This window comes from Rhododendron vialii, chromosome 6a, assembly GCF_030253575.1.
Source record: "Rhododendron vialii isolate Sample 1 chromosome 6a, ASM3025357v1".
In the NCBI taxonomy this organism is placed as follows: Eukaryota; Viridiplantae; Streptophyta; class Magnoliopsida; order Ericales; family Ericaceae; genus Rhododendron; species Rhododendron vialii.
In genome coordinates, this window is record NC_080562.1 from 2,627,600 (window position 1) to 2,645,620 (window position 18,021).

General features: G+C 37.3%; 2 protein-coding genes across 2 annotated transcripts; both read left to right on the forward strand.

The window, feature by feature from the left end:
• The first annotated feature begins 1,595 nt into the window (after positions 1-1,595).
• Positions 1,596-9,203, forward strand: LOC131329569 (uncharacterized). Its single transcript, XM_058362772.1, has 13 exons — positions 1,596-1,914; positions 2,275-2,402; positions 3,077-3,197; positions 4,264-4,345; positions 4,420-4,490; positions 4,931-4,972; positions 5,295-5,419; positions 6,224-6,317; positions 6,438-6,540; positions 6,615-6,799; positions 6,887-6,992; positions 8,270-8,356; positions 8,832-9,203. Exons 1-13 carry the CDS (start codon positions 1,787-1,789, stop codon positions 8,934-8,936), a joined length of 1,377 nt encoding a protein of 458 aa, XP_058218755.1. The 5' UTR covers positions 1,596-1,786; the 3' UTR covers positions 8,937-9,203.
• Positions 9,204-10,987: 1,784 nt separating this feature from the next.
• On the forward strand, positions 10,988-16,875 carry LOC131330234 (transcription factor E2FC-like). The gene is made up of 13 exons (XM_058363742.1): positions 10,988-11,273; positions 13,711-13,900; positions 13,992-14,045; positions 14,167-14,252; positions 14,569-14,657; positions 14,740-14,794; positions 15,129-15,181; positions 15,268-15,318; positions 15,403-15,451; positions 15,548-15,613; positions 15,690-15,766; positions 16,168-16,336; positions 16,443-16,875. The coding sequence occupies exons 1-13, from the start codon at positions 11,082-11,084 to the stop codon at positions 16,509-16,511; spliced, it is 1,200 nt and encodes a 399-aa protein (XP_058219725.1). The 5' UTR covers positions 10,988-11,081; the 3' UTR covers positions 16,512-16,875.
• Positions 16,876-18,021: the final 1,146 nt, after the last annotated feature.

Genomic DNA, 18,021 nt, shown 5'->3' on the forward strand with positions numbered 1-18,021 from the left:
GGGTACTTATATAATTTTTGCTATAATATAGGTCATACCCATCTAAAAATAGATGATAGTAGATGAAACAAAATTGTATGATAATTTCGGTGGTCTTTTTTATTACTCCGTATTAAGCAGATAACTATTAAACTCATCAAAATTCAAATTTCCATTGCACAATCAATACTTGGGGACCAGTCCATAGAGATCTTTTGCTCTGCTTTTAATTGACACCCCGTAAGTGGATGATGGAATTGGTTTACAAGATTAGTCGAGATGCGCACAAGCTCGTCTTATCTTGATTTATGTACTAGCCAGATGGATCTCATACTAGCTTTGATAGAGTTGATCAAGTAGTTTTGATTGTTTGAACATCGTAAATCTATTGAACCAAGTACTATTAGCCAATTATCCAAAAAAAAGTACTACCATTAGCCATCGTAAGTTTATAGATACTATAATGTCGTTCAAAATTCGACTTAGATAAAATCTTATTAACAGAGGAGCTGTGAATATGATTTACATAGAAGAGCTGTGAATAATATTTACGGCGCTCAGATAATGAATAAAATTTACGGCGCTCAATCTAAATTATCCAAAAGTATTTTAGACGATTCGGATTAAAAACGATCTATTAACGAAAATAGATTTCTTTTTTTGCAGACACGAGCTAATGAGGAGAGCCATCCTCCTATTCAATTTTTCATCGACAATTCACAATTATCTCTCACCATTTAAAATCTAATCTTATTACTACTATATAAAAGAAGAACTTTTGCGAGGACATCTCTATTTATTTGTTTTGTGTCTCAAAATATTTGCGCATGGTTTTTACTATATTTTCTCTATTCATTACTCTCAAAAATCTTCTTCAAAACCCAAACCGAACTTTTGGGCACTTATTAATGGGCTTAAAATTCTCTTACAACAGAACATTACCTTGGTGGAGATTGAAACGGATGCTTCAATTTTCATCCATCTTATCAACACTGCTACGAGCACCCATCATCTCTACAAATTAATTTTTGATTGCAGGTTTCTTTTTCACACCCACCGTTGAGGCAGTAAACAAGTGTGCAGATCGTCCAACGAGTGATGCAAGATCACATCTTTTTTCTTATTTAGTGTATATTTGAATTTCGCATTGTATTACTAAGTCCCAATTTAAAGGATATGAAGGGTGTTACTTATCCCCGGACCTTGTATTCGTTTCGTAAATTAATCTATTTATGTTTTACCCAAAAAAATTAAAAATCCAAAACCGAACAAGTTACTCTTTGCTTGTATTGACAGGAGAGAATTTTTTGGGTGCAAATTTGGTACCACGTGACGGTACCTAATATCCATTCAACCCGTTCAATTCGTGTTTTGGACAGCCCGGATCCAAACACTCTTTCTCCTACTCAGCCGACCACTCTCTTTCCTCCTTCTCTTTGCTTGAATCTAAGGCTTCCAAAGCTTGGATGAACGACTCAAATTGAGTGCTGGATACCACGTGGACTATACTTTATTTGCAACAAAAAAAAATTCACACTGATTTGGGCTTAAAATGAAAAGAAAAGGCGCCAACGCATGGGTATCCATTGGAGCTTTCCAAATTTGCAAATTTGTATACTGTACATTTTTATCGTACGCCGCACACGTGAGGAAGTGGCCTCAACGCACGAAATTCGCGGGCCCAAAACCCTAATCTCCAAATCAAAACCCGATTTCTTTGCTCAGTTGCTCTCTCCTATCTAAATTTAATTCAAATTCTTCGCCACAAGATTTATTCTTTTTGTGGAAAACAAAATAAAGATCAAAGATGTCGCAGAATAACAATCTCGCAGACGATCCAAATCAAAACCCTAGAGTTACTTGGGAAGGTTGCAGCGTCTTGCTCGACATTAACGACGGCGACCGCCTGGTTTTCGCTCGTCTCACGGCCGCCTCGTAACTCTCTCTCTCTCTCTCTCTCTCTCTCTCTCTCTCTCTCTATATATATATATATATATATATATATATATATATATATATATATATATATATATATATATATATACTCCTATATACATATAAGTACATACACACATATACACACATCCGGGCAGGCGTGATGCATGTGCAAATTGCGTAGAAAAGAGGGTATATTTGGGGTTAGGGTGGCAATTGTTTTTTCATTCTTGACAGTTTTTTTTTTTTAAGGCAGTTAAAGGGGTTAATTTAGGAAGCTAAAGTGTGAGCCAGCCTATACTGAGGCCTAAAGTGTACCTAATGCATATGTGAGTATAATGTGATTGAATGTAATTGCAGGACTTTGACAATTGGAAACAAGAAGTATCCCCTGCAGCCGCTGATTGGTTGTCCATTCGGTTCTTTGTTTCAAGTTGAGAATGGAAAGGAAGGGCAGTACTTGTCTCGCGTTGTTCCAACTGCTGAAGGTTTGATTTACGATGTCTGCTTTCATTTTGTTCTTTTACTTGTCACTTGTTATGATCTTCTGTAGTAAGTTTTTGAAATTTGAGATTGACTGAGAAAGGTAGCATCTTTCAGTGTTGTTTGATTTGAATTAATTTATGTGGCTGACAAATTCTGCTGAACTGTCTAAATGATCAATGTCTGTAGATCCCCCAAGCTGGAATTGAATTGGTATTTGGATAAGTTGAGACTCAATTAGGATATTTTGTTCAATTTGGAATTATGTTTGTCACAAAATAACTAGATTCATGCGATAATTTGGATTTGATTGAGACAAATATCCTCCTAGTTTCCATTGGATATGTGCATACCTGACAGCTTATAATTCACCGGCTGAAAGAGTCCAATTCGAATTTCCCCAAGAAGTTCTTGCACACAAGAAGTTGAAAATGTGTTCCCCGAAGGTTGGCACTTCGTGGTAAAAAATACTGGGTCTGCCCCTTATCGATCTTTCTACTCGTCTGCATAGCTTGACTATTTAACTCAAGATTTGTTAAGGTTGGCACCCATTTTAGACTTATGCTTATATCATACTTGATTTTCTCTTTATGACCTATTCTTTTTAGTTATTACTTTAATACCCTCTTCTTCATTTTGGGCATTATTTACATTGTCTCTGTTGAATTTCTTCTACCAGGCGATAATGTTGAAGAAAAAGGGTGTTGCAAAATAAAGGATGAGTCCAAAGACAACAGAGGATTAGTTGATAATAATACTGCCCAAAGTCTCTCTAGTGAAGACATAGATTCAATGCGAAGGTTAGAAAGTTATGCAGCATGTTCATTTATAGCCCTATTGTGCAGAACACATAATTAACGTCACTTTTATAGCCTCTTGAGGTAATGTTCTAAAACAAGGAATTAATCGGCGATTAATTGCTGGCGGGGCCTATTCGATTAGGTCCGACTAATGATTAATCGCTGATTATTAACTAATATGCACCAATTAATTGCCGATTAATCCCATTAATTGCTCGAAGTGGCTGACCGCCCGACTTGCGCCTAGCGACTTTTAGAACATTGTCTTGAGGGATGCAAGGTTGAATTGTCAATTGTGTTAGTGCCCTCTCTCTCTCTCTCTCAGAGAGTGTATCTGTGTATGTGCATGTGAACTTCTAAGAGCAAGAAGGATATATTAATGTGAAAGCTTAATATGCCTCTAGAAGCGTCTACATTCATGTTTTCTCCTCATTCATCTTTTCACTCAATATCTATCAGGTCAAACTTACAGTTGCAATGCTTATGTTGATGTGTGATAAAGGTGTTTGGTTAAAGCTGTTGCTTTTTTGTGGTATGTATTAACGTGTTGTTCTTGTTTAGACTGATGTTTCTTATCTTTGTGATCTCTAGTGTGTTCTTTGTTGATACTTGTTGTTCAGTTTATTAATTTATTTAGTATTTTTTAAGAAGGTAATGCGAGGTAGAATACAAATCCCCCTACTTTGTTTGTGTTGTTTGTTCTGAGTACAAATTTGGAACGAGCCATGTGATTTGGTAGTTAATTTTTCTGCATTTGTAAGGTGTTTAATCAAGAGAGATGGACTTATACATGATAAACACTTGGAAGAGAGAACTTTGTGTTTCAACTACTGAAATATCTTTTGATTTTTTGAGAAGGTGGTATTCGGTCCATATTTGGTCAACCAGATTATAAATGGCTTTTAGCTCTTCTGTTCATTTATACGATCATTGATTTGTGAAAAGCAAGCAGCCAATTAATATTTGTCCCTGATGATATCATTCTCCTACATATCTGTTAGCCATCATTTGCCTTCTTTAGATGTTTCCGCATGAAAAGTTTGGCTAATGAAAGGCTTTGATACAGACAGGGTGCCACCGGGGATGAAATAGTTCAAGCTCTCATTGCTAATAGTGCAACATTTGAGAAGAAAACATCATTTTCACAGGTGAGCTTCTGTTAGGGACTTGAATATGGGATAACATCTATGGAAAATATATGCTGAAACCTTGTGTGTTGCAGGAGAAGTATAGACTTAAGAAGCAAAAGAAATATGCACCTAAGGTCCTTTTGAGGCGTCCTTTTACACGAAGGTAACTTGTAGCTTTCTTTCATAGCCCTTGTGACAATTTCCAGGTTATAAATTCTGTGGAACATAAGCGTAAAAGATTTAAGGACATGGAGCAGCCATATCTTTGTTATAATGGTTGCGTTACCCTATTTTCCGGTCTATCATTCTGGCCTATATTACTTCATGGCATAAACGTCTCTATGGATACTCTATGGGTATTGTTCTCTCTCTCTCTCTCTCTCTCTCTCTCTCTCTCTCTCTCTCTCTCTCTCTCTCTCTCTCTCTCTCTCTCTCTCTCATAAAATACCGTTTTACATCCTTTCACTAACCTAAAACGATCACAAAACTGATGGTAAGGCAAAATTTGCTTAACCTCTAACCTGTAGCATAAGTATTTTTATTGCATAATTCATGATGGTACTTGTTTTTGTTTGCTGACTTGTTATGTTTTCTTCTTTTCAGTATATGTGAGACATACTTCAAGAAATATCCGGAAAGAATTGGGTAATAATATCACCACTCATGACTTTATGATATCTATTTCAATCATTTGGAGCTTTTAAGCGAGTTTCTCTCAGTCCAAACAAGCCCGTGCAGACTGTACTCAATTTGAGAATGTGTTTTTCTCTTTGAATGTATTTTGTGCATTGGCTAGTTTTGGTCTTTGTTATTTGTGCATTGCCATCATTTTGAGTTATACCCTCTCTGGCTGTGGGTTGTTAAGATATGAAGTTGCAGTTAAAGATTAGTTTTTCCTTATTCTGGATAAAATAGGTGACTTCAAATTGAATCCGTGGCCGTGATAATTTTTTGTGACTCATTTCAGGTTTTTGCGGGTGGACGCTTTATCTCTTCTTCTCTCCATGGGGAATGTTGGTGCACATTCTGATGTCCTTGTGGTGGATATGGTTGGTGGTATTCTTACTGGTGCTGTGGCTGAGCGTTTGGGAGGTCTGCTCTTTGGCTTCTTTATGACAATTGACCACTCTTTTACTTGCTCCCTTGTGGCTTATGTGCTTATACTAAACTACTACCCTAAGTCCATGCTACTAAGTCTTTTTTTTTATAATTAAATTTCAAGAAAATTCCTCCCCCTCTCTCCTTCTCAATGTACAGTTATAAGTCAGAAAGTGTAATAGACTGCCCAACTTGCTGTCTGCAGAATAGTTGCTACTCTATCTCTTAAATAAGGAAACTATTCATTTTGTCAAGTAATTTACAGGACTCTAAAGATGTCCAGACTCCAGGGTATTTACTCACTTAGTTAGATGATTTTTCTTGATCTGTTGTATCGTTATTTGGAAAAAATAAAAAGCACGCAAATTCCTGCTATGTAATCAGCTGTGTTTGTAAGATTGGATATGTCAGTGTCCATGTCCTCCTGATTCTTAGCAGTTAGGACAAATGATGGGACTACGAGTTACATCTATTAAACCCTGAATTTACCCCACCCCCCAACTAGAAGAAATTAATGGCAATTGGGGTATCCAGTTCTTTGACATGGTTGTATTTCAAAGTTAATGGAGATTGGAGACTGCTTGACCTCCAATACTCCAGACCTATATCTATGCTACCCCATTAAGGTTATAATAGTAAGGAGATGTGAACAATGCAGAAGGCATTCTTTGTTATTGGCTACTGTTGTGCTAGAGCTGTACTTCGATGGTGCTTTGTAGACAAATGTATCTTTAATGGAGAGGGAACAAGATGGTTGCATTGTCGCGTAATTGTTAAATGACATTGTTGTATCAACAGGTACAGGTTATGTGTGCAATTCGTATCTTGGGCTTGCACCATATCCTACGGATATTATCAGAATGTTCAACTTCAGTAGTGAAACTTGCAGAAGGTGCATTTTGTTTAAAGCTTCTAATTTTGAAGTGCAAGTATTTTAGACCACCTACCCTATTTCCTCTTTATGGGAGCTTGTTGACATTTAGCCAGATGCTTACCAGTGTAATTGGTTCAGGATCGTGCGGTGTTCACTCACTGACCTTCGCTCGTCTCAAAATGGAACTTGTCTTCCAGTCGGTGAACTTGGAGAACCCCATAACATTGAAACTCAGTCACAAGTAAGGGATACTTGATACATAGATGCTTATTATCCCATGGTTTTCTATTATCATCAGGGGGCCGTTTTGTGCAGGAAGAGAGATCTCCTATGTGCTCAGCAAGCGTGGATGAAAGTGCAGTTTCTTCTGAAAACGGGATGCTGGATCTTGTCGCGGAGACATCTACCTCTCCAGTTACTAAAGCATCCAAAACTCCAAAACCTGGAGAGAAGGCTTCACAAGAGCTCATTAGCTTTTGGAAAGAAAATGGGTTTTCAAGGTTGGTTGCTATTTCATGATCACTTGGTTTACGATTCGAAAGGCATACCTAAGGTTACATTCTTAGTTGTTTACATCCTTTGTGCAGTCTAATAATTGCTGCTCCAGATGTTGATGCTTGGAGCGTTGTTAGCGAACTCCTCCCATTTCTATCATTTTCTGCTCCATTTGCAATTTATCACCAATATATTCAGGTGGGGGGACTTTGACTTCCTCATGTTCCTATGGTATTTTTTTGTAATATTTTGAAGCTCTTTTGCTTCTCTCTCTGTCTTCTTTTCTTTGCTGGAAGACAGTGCAATTAACTTCATTTTTTTACCATGCCATTTTTTAGCTTGATTCTTCTTCTTTTTCCGGATAAAAGCTCCACGTAGGTCATATGGTTTTAACAAACCAGGAATTAATACTGCTGTAAAGTACAGTATATTTTTCAGATGCTTGTTATATTGGTTTTTTCTGCTAATGAGTTGACATAGAAGGATTTTCACTTTTGGACTAATGTCTTTTTTGTCGACCAAGTTGTGACCCTTGGCAAAGTTGTCATACCTCTGCACAGTCAATGAAACAGTCCCCAGGCTTGTCTTACACTAAGTCACACAAAGCATGTGCATGTGCGTGTGCGCGAAAGCATCTATTGATTCTATATTTTGAAGAAGTGTAACGTAGAGCATCTCAGAGCATCTTCTTTATATATTTTAATTTATAATTTTCATGTGTAAGATTTTGAATATTCAAGCAATTCGCCATAACATTTTATATATAATATTCAAACAAAAGATATGATTTATAATTTATAATACCCATTCTATAAATATGTAAAGTCAATTTACATTTGAAGACTAAGAAATTTCGAGTTTCGATTTTTTTTCTTTTAGTCTAAAAGTTTGGAGGGCAAGGATGTGTCCAGCCACGGGAACCACCAGTAAGCTGATATAGCACTTTTGCAAGTGACAACTTTTTAAATCGTGCATACTTCAACTCTAGCTCTGCAGGATTCTTCCTCCCTATCTAGTTACTAGTTAGGCTTGTATTTGGCATATAATGGGAATATTCTTTCCATGTGTCATGTAACTATTCGTTACCAGTCTGCGAATTGCACAAAAACAATCCACTAATTTCCCTGCAAACGCTGATCCAACGCGCTAGTGCGCAGTACGCTACGTTGGGGGCATGAAGTGTGTGACTAAGGTCTTACCTTACCTACTGAAGCTTCAACTATAGGTTCCACAGGGGTTCTTTTATCTATTATTGGAGAATCTATATGTATCAAATTAACTCACTCCGAAATTTGTGAATTTCATTGTTAAATGTTACAGTATGAGATTGTCCTACTCATAATATGTTTCCTGGGCTTGTTTTGGGTATTGATACTTCAGTTGGTAGAATTACAGCTTTGCCTTTGCAATATATCGTCTTCAAGGCGAGAAAATAAGTGATTATAATTCGTGCTTCATTTTCTGCATGAGTGCAGCCCCTTGCCACTTGCATGCACAATCTACAACTGCGGAAGATGGCAGTTGGTTTGCAAATATCAGAACCTTGGCTTCGTGAATATCAGGTTTTTTAGATCTAATTGTTTTTATCTATGTAAAAACCTTGTTTGGCCTATTTTTACGACGTTACATTTGTGATCATTGTGTGGAATGAACTACGTATGTGCAAAGGAGGTAGGGTGCCCTACTTTCTTCACATGCTTATAGGAAGGAACTGAAGTTTGAATATTAAGCTCACTTGCCCAGGTGTAAATCGCCAAGTATTCCAGAGGGAATACAAGCAAACCTCAACTGCTCTCTTTGTTAAAATAAGTAGAACTTGTAAATAGCTACATGACTGGTTCTAGAGAGTGTCAACGTGGTCCGCTGTCGATATTTTGGAACTCAAGGTGGTTGTGGGCAATGGACATTCTGAGTTTTCTTAAAATTTCCTTTTCGCGGAAGATCATTTATTGACCCCAATCTTGATTGTTTGCATGTTTTCATATTGCATTTATGGAGCGTAATGAGATTTACTTTGTGCCTTTGCAAATCATGTAGGTTCTTCCATCGAGAACACATCCGTTCATGCAGATGAGTGCGTTCGGTGGTTACATTCTAAGTGGGACCAAGATACGTACTGAAGATCAGCTCCAACCGAAGTGACTTAAATTATGCTCAGCTTCTCAACTTCAATTTTTCCCTTCTATCTGGCTGGCAATACTTTAACTCGTAGTGTACACTAGCTATTTCTCCCGTAAGGATGTACACTAGCTTTTTCAATCATGTTTTGCTAATTCAGTGCTTCCATCTGAGCAATAAACCATGCTCTAATGCTGTTTGTATGTCAATTATTTCGTCCTTATTTGTAACCCTATGAGGCTGCACCTGTTTGATGAATAAAATTTTGCGATGATGACCGTGTTTGCGATAGTTTTGTGTCATGTATTTTCCATGGAAATTACTAGAATGACCTTGTGGACACAAGGAACAACCCTGCGGAAGCAAGGTAGTTTCCGAAAAAATTTGGGCAGCAGCTCTCCTGTAGTACTGCTATAGGTACATATGCATTGTACATATCATGTACATATGGATATGGATTTTGTGGGGTCCACCTCGGGTTCTACAAAATTGATCCGAACCGCCTATTATTTTTAGAATATTTTTTATGGAACCTTGTAAAAAAATCAGCTCAAATATTAGATTTTTTTCAGAATGTGTAGGGACAAAACTAAACAGTTAAGTAGTTTTGCCTTTACAAATTTCAAGAGGTTCACCTCGGGTCTTACAAAAATGATCCGAACCGTTTATTATTTTTTTAGAATATTTTTTTATGGAACCTTATAAAAAAATCAGTTTAATCCGATAATAGTAAGAATTTTTTCGGAATGTGTGGGGACAAAACTGAACAGTTAACTAGTTTCGCCCTTACAAATTCCAAAAAAATCCTTATCGATACCGGATTGAGTTGATTTTTTACGTGGCTCCATAAAAAAATATTTTAAAAATAATGGGCGATTTTAATAATTTTTGTGGGACCCGAGATGGGTTCCACAAAGCTTATTTGTGCATGGTATTTACATTCTCATATGTATCCATAGCTTTATTGTTTTTGTCCTAGCTTGACGTCAAGCGTCTCAATACAATAACGAAACAGCAGAAACAATAACATGTTACGTACAAGCCCACGCCAGGCATTTCTCATCGTAATTACTACTACCATTCACAAAGCCAAAGTCTTATAAATCCTAAGCGGAACAAACCAATTCAAGCAAATAATTCATATTCGAAACCCACTCCGGGTCATCATTTTCAATCCACAATTCCTGTGTAAACCCGCGCCAAAACAAATAATGCAGCTAGAATTCGAAAATATTTATCGCGATTTTCCGAAGACTGTAGCGAAAGATTTAACATGCAGGCAGAAAGAAGTTCCCACAGGAGGGGAGCCGAGCTACACAAATACTGATCACTGGTGGTGGTGATTCACAACTCGAATTTGCAAGAACCCACACCTTTATTTCAATCAAACTCAATATACTTATTAAAGGGAAAACAAACTTTTTAATAGTCATAGGAATATTTATCTAGGTTACTAATTCCTAGTGTACTTGATACTTCTCTCTATTATCCTGTAACATAAAATAGTGCTAACAATTGGAGTACAAATAGATACTCCATGTCACAAGCATTCATTTGATCCTGAAATAATATACAGTAGAATAACAAAGCAGAAGTCATTTTTGCCTTTTGGGCCCACCCCACGGAGGGGCCACTAATTGGACCTCACTGTACGCAATTTCATATTCAAAATGAATCTTGTTCGAAAAAACTCGTCGAGTAGATTACATTTTTTTTTTTCCCGATTCGTTTATGCACAACACCATTATAATTGTTTAAAGTTTTAGCTATATGTGAATTGTGCACCACAATCTAATGTTCGATCCGCATAGGACAATTTTTCTAATGTAAGCACATGTACGGTGGGATAATGTTATAAAACAGGGCCGGCTTGGAAGAAGCCCGTACTACTATGGAGTAATATGTGATAGGAAAAGCCCACCCCTTTTTCTAGCATTAGGCCCATTAGTATCAATAAAGATAGGGAAAAGGGCCCTAAGTGGCCCAAAGTCAGGCCCGTGAACATTCGAAACTCACGGCCCTTCCCGCTCTCAAACAAAAACCCTTCCCCCCGCTCCCTCTTCCTTTCCCGTTTCCTTCCTTCTGGGCTTTCATCTCTCTCTCCACTTTCCCTCCAACACATTCTCTCTCTCTCTCTCTCTCTCTCTCTCTCTCTCTCTCTCAGATGCAATGGAGGCCTGCGGAGAAGATGCAAGTCGTTCATTCCAACAAGCCCTATCTCAAATTAAGACGGAGCCTCAATCTCTAAATCAATACCACCCCTTCACCTTCTCCTCCTTCCGCACACCTCATCCTTTCGCTTTCATTCCTCTCTCCAACGCCTCCACTAATTCCTCCTCCGCCCCTTTTTCTAATTTTCCGGTAAGCCTTTTTTTCGGTAAGCTTTTTTTTTTTTCCCTCACCGCTTGTCATTACATCTATTTACTATGTACATATACGAGGACATTTTTTTTCACCTCGACTAATCCTGGAGCCAAATCCCACCGCCCACCTGCGGGGAGCCCAATCAAAGAGCAATCGCTCCGTATGGACGGCCGAGGAGTTGGTAGCATCTAGGAGGTTTCAAACTTGAGATCTTATGAGGGAGCAAACCCTCTTGACCATCAGTCCAATCCCTTGGGGTTTATATGCGGACATTGTTTACGTTTGTAAACGAAACTGAATCCCTGCTTTGTAGAATTCGGATGCTAGGTGTCCGATTTTGGAGGTTTAGTCTTTCTTCTAGGTTTTGATCATGTTTATAAGTTGTGTAGTATTTCTTTACTTTTTGGCCTCTCAGGTGTATGATTTCGTTTTATATAGTTATTTTTTTAATTGTGGTCTTGTGATCAACATGACAACATCGATGCTCCAGAATTTGTTTCCTAGGGGCTATTTGAAAACGTTTATGTTTTCATTTGTTTTTGTATATGTCTTTCTTTTTTTTTTTTTATAACTTAGGTGTCTAGGCCAGTTTACGCACACCTCAACTAATCCTGGGGGCCCAATCCCACCGCCCACTTGCGGGGAGCCCAATTAAAGCCAGAGCAAAACTCCGTATTGATTGGCCTTAAAGGAGTTGATAGCACCATGTAGCGCCATTGAAGTCTTGCAAAGTTAGATGCATAGATTGTGCAAACAGAATTGACTTGCATAACCTAGAAGCAGGAAGTGGTACAAACAACGAATCTATCTTGGATTTGCAACGCTTCATTCGTCAGTGCTTTGGTCTTGCTTTTTGTGTGATTAGTTGATGACTTTCAATGGAGGACTATTTGGCATGCAAAGAATTTTAACTTTTCAGGGTGGATTAGTTACAATTAAATGAGCCAAATGAGTGTGCATGGTAAGGATGATACGCGAAAATCCTAATCTCAAGGAAAAACTAATGGTATGCGAATACTCATAAGTTTTATAAGATCATTTAGAGTTCCCACGAACGAAATTGGAATCTTTTTGAAGCTTTAACTTTAATGTACACCAAGCAGTTATTTTGTTACCCTGGTAGCAAAAATTGGAGGTCACATTCCAAAGTTCCATTGCACATTCCTTGCCAAACGAAATGTGTCTTGAAGTAACGCATTAACTTGTATCGGAATAAAGTAACTATCTGAAAGTTCTTTGTTTAGGCATCACCCTTGCAGCTGTGTCAAGAAAAAGCCTCTGTTTGAACTTTGAACATCAAGAAAAAGCCTCTGTTGAATCTCTCTCTTATGTAGTATACATCATGAGTGTCGAATAAAAATTAGTTTTCACTGTGCTGATGAATATAACACCGGTTTGACAAAATGCTCATGTAATTCCTTCTATTTCCTTACATTTTCGCTTTGTCTGATATGTTCTTTGATTGCTGCTGAACTGTAATTTCTCTATGTTTTTTTTGTTAGAATTTTATAATTAAAGGACAATAGAAATTTGGAAAACAATTCCAAAATTTACCAGATTGGTGAAGTTTTTTTTTTTTTGGATAAGTAATTAAATATATTAGAAATAAGGCATATACAAAATAGGCCATAGACAAAAAGGCCCTATACACCACTATGTGAGATAAACAATTCGAAGTTTCGAACCAATCTAGAAATTGATCAAGGGAAGGATTACATTCTCCCTTGTCCCAACTATACAAGCTACTAACAACAAAACTTTTGATTTTAAGTTTAACCCAGAATAAAGCAATGACCATATAAATTGTGAATGGTTGCAACTAGTAGAGAAGGCTCCCTCCTAACAACTGGAAGGTCTAAGAGAGGTAGTATGTTCCCTCCTTCCACAACTCGTACCCTGGCTATAGCCCTTGTTCCACTTGTCAAAACATAACTTCTCTGTGCAGAAGGTTGAAGTCTGATGACCTTCAACGTGCATAGCATCATTGTTGGTACCATAATGAAGAATCCCATGAATTCCCTTTTGCGCTAGCTGCTTCATACTTGGACATAGCTGAAAATAAAGCCATGCTGCATAACCGTCGGTAAAGTTGTGGTGAAGTAAGAAAAAGTAAATGCCCAGAAAAGTTTGGCTCGATATTATCACACGAACTAGATGGTAGCTAGTTTAAGAACTATATAACAAATGGTATTATTGCCCATTATTATTATTATTTTTTTTTTGAACTGCATTATGTTTGATTTGGACTTGCATTTGGCTTTGTTGCCTTCAAATGCTAGTGCACTTATATGCTGTAACGGATTGGGAGTCTCTGAGTTTAATGGGTAACTCGTGGATCTTTTTTACATAGCCGATTTCTTTATGTATTCACTATTTTTACTTTTAGCCTTGTCTATTTCTCATCTATATTCTTGCTGATCAAATTGTTTTGTAGTTGAAGCAAGCCAATGAGAATGGTAATTGCAAGGCTAATGCTAGAGCACAGGCAATTATTCAAAGGTGTAGCAAAGCAGAAGCAGTTGACAGTGCTGTGCTTGGACCGGAGTCTTGCACGGGTGCCAATCCGTACAGTAAACGAAAAATTGCACGACATAGCAAATCAGGGACTCAAGTTTCAAATCCAGGTAATGTATTTCCCAACACATTAATTATTTGCTAAGGGTGGTTGTCAAATATCTGGGGTATTGTTTCATTGATGATTGATATGTCTTGCAGACCCTCCTGATGGACTGAATGCAGCTATTGCTTGCCGTTATGACAGTTCTTTAGGTAAGCATCATCTATATGTATCTTTAGTTTCCATTTTAGCATACATATGGGATTGATTTCTCTAATAAACATGCTTATTGCTATTTAAATTTTAGACCATGAATGTACTATGTTTTGGCAGGATTGTTAACGAAGAAATTCATTAAGTTGATTAAGGAGGCAAGTGATGGAACCCTGGATTTGAACAAGACAGCTGATCTGTTGGCAGTATGTTTTCCATGTTTTCTTAATATGTTGACATTTTATTTGTACAATTGTTTTGGTTTCAAGGCTATTAACTTTTGCAATGGAACTTGAGTGAGATAAGAATCCATGACATGTAGAATTAGGAGACAGATTTTTTTAACATAAATGGGTAAAACCTTTTTGAAACATGTTTAGCATGATCTTCCCTGAAACAGGAAAAAGCTAGAAAACATGAGATTTTGATCTCAAAGAGCAAATTTGATGATGTGTTCTTCCTTATGTCTTGCTCATTACTCATATTTTTGTTTGGTTAACGTATTTTCTCACTTTTTTACAGGTCCAAAAGAGGAGAATATATGACATTACAAATGTTCTTGAAGGGATAGGATTGATTGAGAAAACTACAAAGAACCATATACGCTGGAAGTAATATCTTCAATCTTAAAGTTGTTTTTTATTCACCTCTTGTGTGTAATGAGTCTAATGACCAGTGAACCTCTCTCAACAGGGACTATGAAATGCTGGCACGTAGTGAGGTGGAAAATCAGATTAATGCATTGAAGGTGCATATAGAAGGCAACCATTATTTTTATTTATGATTCTGTTACTTCCATTCACTTAGGTTGGTTTAATTGGAAGTCCAGATCAGGAAATGTGAGCGTATCTTGTATAGCAGATTTTTTTGGGATGGTAGTTATTAGGGAGCTGAATTAGAAATTTATGTTTAGTGTTAAACCTCCCATTAGAGTGGTTTAAAACCAACCATAACTATGTCTTTTAGGAACTGGGATTAGTAACTACAAACTTGTTACTTCTCTGGGAGTAACATTTCCAAGATGCTCAGATCTATGGTATTTTTTTTACAACTCAAAGCTAATTCTCTATTTCTCATGGCAGGCTGAAGTTGAAAGCTTATATGCCGAAGAATGCAGGCTTGATGACTGCATAAGGTTGTTAACTGGGCAATGGCAGCGATATTCTTTGTAATTAACTTTTCTAGAATTCCGAACTAACATCTGCTCCTTTTTTTTTTCAGGGAAAAGCAAGATTTTTTGAGCACCTTGGAATTTGATGAAAATTGTCAAAAGTATACATTCTTTCTTCTGATTATTTTGTCTTGCAATATGGGATCAGCTCTTCTAATTGATGTCGTTTATTTGAACTATTCCAGGTCTGTCTTTTTGACAGAGGAAGATATCGTGAGCCTGCCTTGTTTCAAGGTCTGTTTTTATGAATTCAGAATTCCTTTTCGATCAATCTGTTTTATGTGATGATCCTTGCAGCTCACTGTATTTATGCTGTTAAAATCATTGCAGAATCAAACCCTTATTGCAATAAAAGCTCCGCATGGTAGTTCCCTGGAAGTACCGGATCCTGATGAGGTACGGAGTTTGCGTAAGTGGTTGGCTGAAGTAATAAGGTTTGTATTAGTACCTGATCCATTATTTACATGAGCAGGACATCAGTTACCCAGAAAAGCAGTTTAGACTTATTGTCAGAAGCACCACAGGGCCAATTGATGTGTATCTGCTCAGGTACTTCTTCATAGCCTTTGCTTGAATATCTGAGAACAAAGATCTCTCTCTCTCTCTCTCTCCAAACACCATCACAATAGCCCGAAGAATAAGCGAGCAATCACAACAATAAAGCACGACGCAGATATTATAAGTTGTTCGGCAAGGATGCCTGTCCACTGCCAGATCTCATTATGTTTTTGAATGATGAATAAGAGTACAAGATAACGACTAGCCAGCAATATGTTATAGGGTTTTCATACAACAAATCACCGCACCCCCGGCCAACTCACCAGAGAGTTTGGCCTCGACTCTAGTTCTGATTAGGATTCATAAACCCATCATATCTCTCTCTCTCTCTCTCTCTCTCTCTCACATGTGCATTATGCATGCTCTAACTGCCTTGTTCATTATGCTTGTAGTAAACATGAAGGGCAAGATGACGACGCAAATGTTAAGCAGGCTAACTCAAGACAAAGTGTTGACAATACAAAACTAGCTTCAGACTGCCCAAACAATCATACAATGCTTTCTGATACGTTGAGTTCAATAGGCTCAGGGATTCAGAAAATTGTTTCACCAGACATCGATGTAAGAATGTCTCCCCCATGCTTTTAATTGGTTAATGCTGTGGTTTTCTTCAACTTCTATTTCTCCGGATACTACCTTGTTTCTTTCTGGCCTTTTCTATCTTCAGATTGATGATGATTATTGGTTCCTATCAGATCATGAAGTAAGCGCTACCGACTTGTGGGGTATGCGATAACCTTTAGCTGATGCTAATGCAGGGAGTTTTGATTCCTCTCCCCAGTGTCAGGCAAAACCGTTTTCTTTCTTTTTTCATTCTTTGTTACTCACAGCAATACAATAAACTAGATAGATACAAGAAGTTTGTAGTCGGTGATGACCATAGGCTTCTCCTTGGCATTTTAAGTTAAAATTCTTGTAAATACATACAAGAAGTTTCATAGAACTACAAAAGCCGGTTGTAACCTAATGTAGCTGCCAGCTGGGTTTGATCCGAAGCATTCTGCAGTTCTTCCCCTTAAACTAGGCTAGAGACTTAGAGTGGGATTTTCCCCTGTAAAAATTTACAGCTTCATATGAGTACTGAGTTCTTTTTTCCCTTACTGTTTCTCTTTTTCTTACCCTGTTTCTCCTTCATGTGTAAAGTGGTATGATCTTTTTCTTCTTTTGAGAAAAATAGTGCAAGGACTTTCCTCGGGTTCTCTCTAAAAGTACTGCAAATATTTTCCCATCCGTGAGAACCGAACATCCTGTAATCTTCTCCAAACACCCGAAGACTTTAACAGTAACAGGGACTTTAACAGTAACGGGTTGTTTGCCAATCGGATTAGTTTTGGGTGGGTATAATATGATATAGATGGTTTGTTTAAGTAATTTATAAAAGAGGGATACGTATATGCTTGGTGTGTTTGGAGTGGATATGAGTAGGTGAATATAAAATTAAAAGAGGATTGAGACATTTTGGTAATTAAGATGGATATTAAGGCAGATAAGTGTAAAGGGATATTATATCTGTGATTTGTATTCAGGTGGCAAACACCAAATATTAGCACTTTGAATATTCTATTCGGGGTTTATAACATAACCGCCTCCTATATCCGTTGGCAAATGGGCCGTTAGGGCTTGTTTGTTTTGGAGGATTGACTATGGCAAGGGGCCGTAAGAGCTTGCGCAAAATAAGCAAAGAAACAAGGGATACAAAACAGGCCCTTAACGTCACTCCCAAACACAACCTTCTCTAATTTTTACTCCCTCCGTTCCAAAATGTTTGTTCGGTCCGCAAAACGGAGTGTTAAAAATAATACAATTTTTGCAAAAAAAAATCAAAATTTTTTAACTTACTAGATATCAATGAGTATTTTTAATTTGTGAAAAAAATTTGAATTTTTTTTTGAAAAAATTGCATTATTTTTATCACTCCGTTTTGCGGACAGGACAATCATTTTGGAACGGAGGAAGTATTTTTTTTTAACGAAGTATAACATGCCAATGTGTCAATCTACTCATTGGTAAATTAGTAGATTGACATTTTTCAATGCCAGATTGACATATTGAGCATAATCTGGTGCAAATTGTTGTGCTTGTAACATACTCCCTCCGTCCCTTTTTTTTGTGTCCAGTATTTCATTTTGAGTTGTCCCTTAATAAGTGTCCATTTTGTAAAGTTAGAAGGGTAAAAATTGATGTATTGTTTATTTTGTCCCTAAAAGTAGATTATATTTTGAAAAGTTAGTAAGTAAAAGTATAAT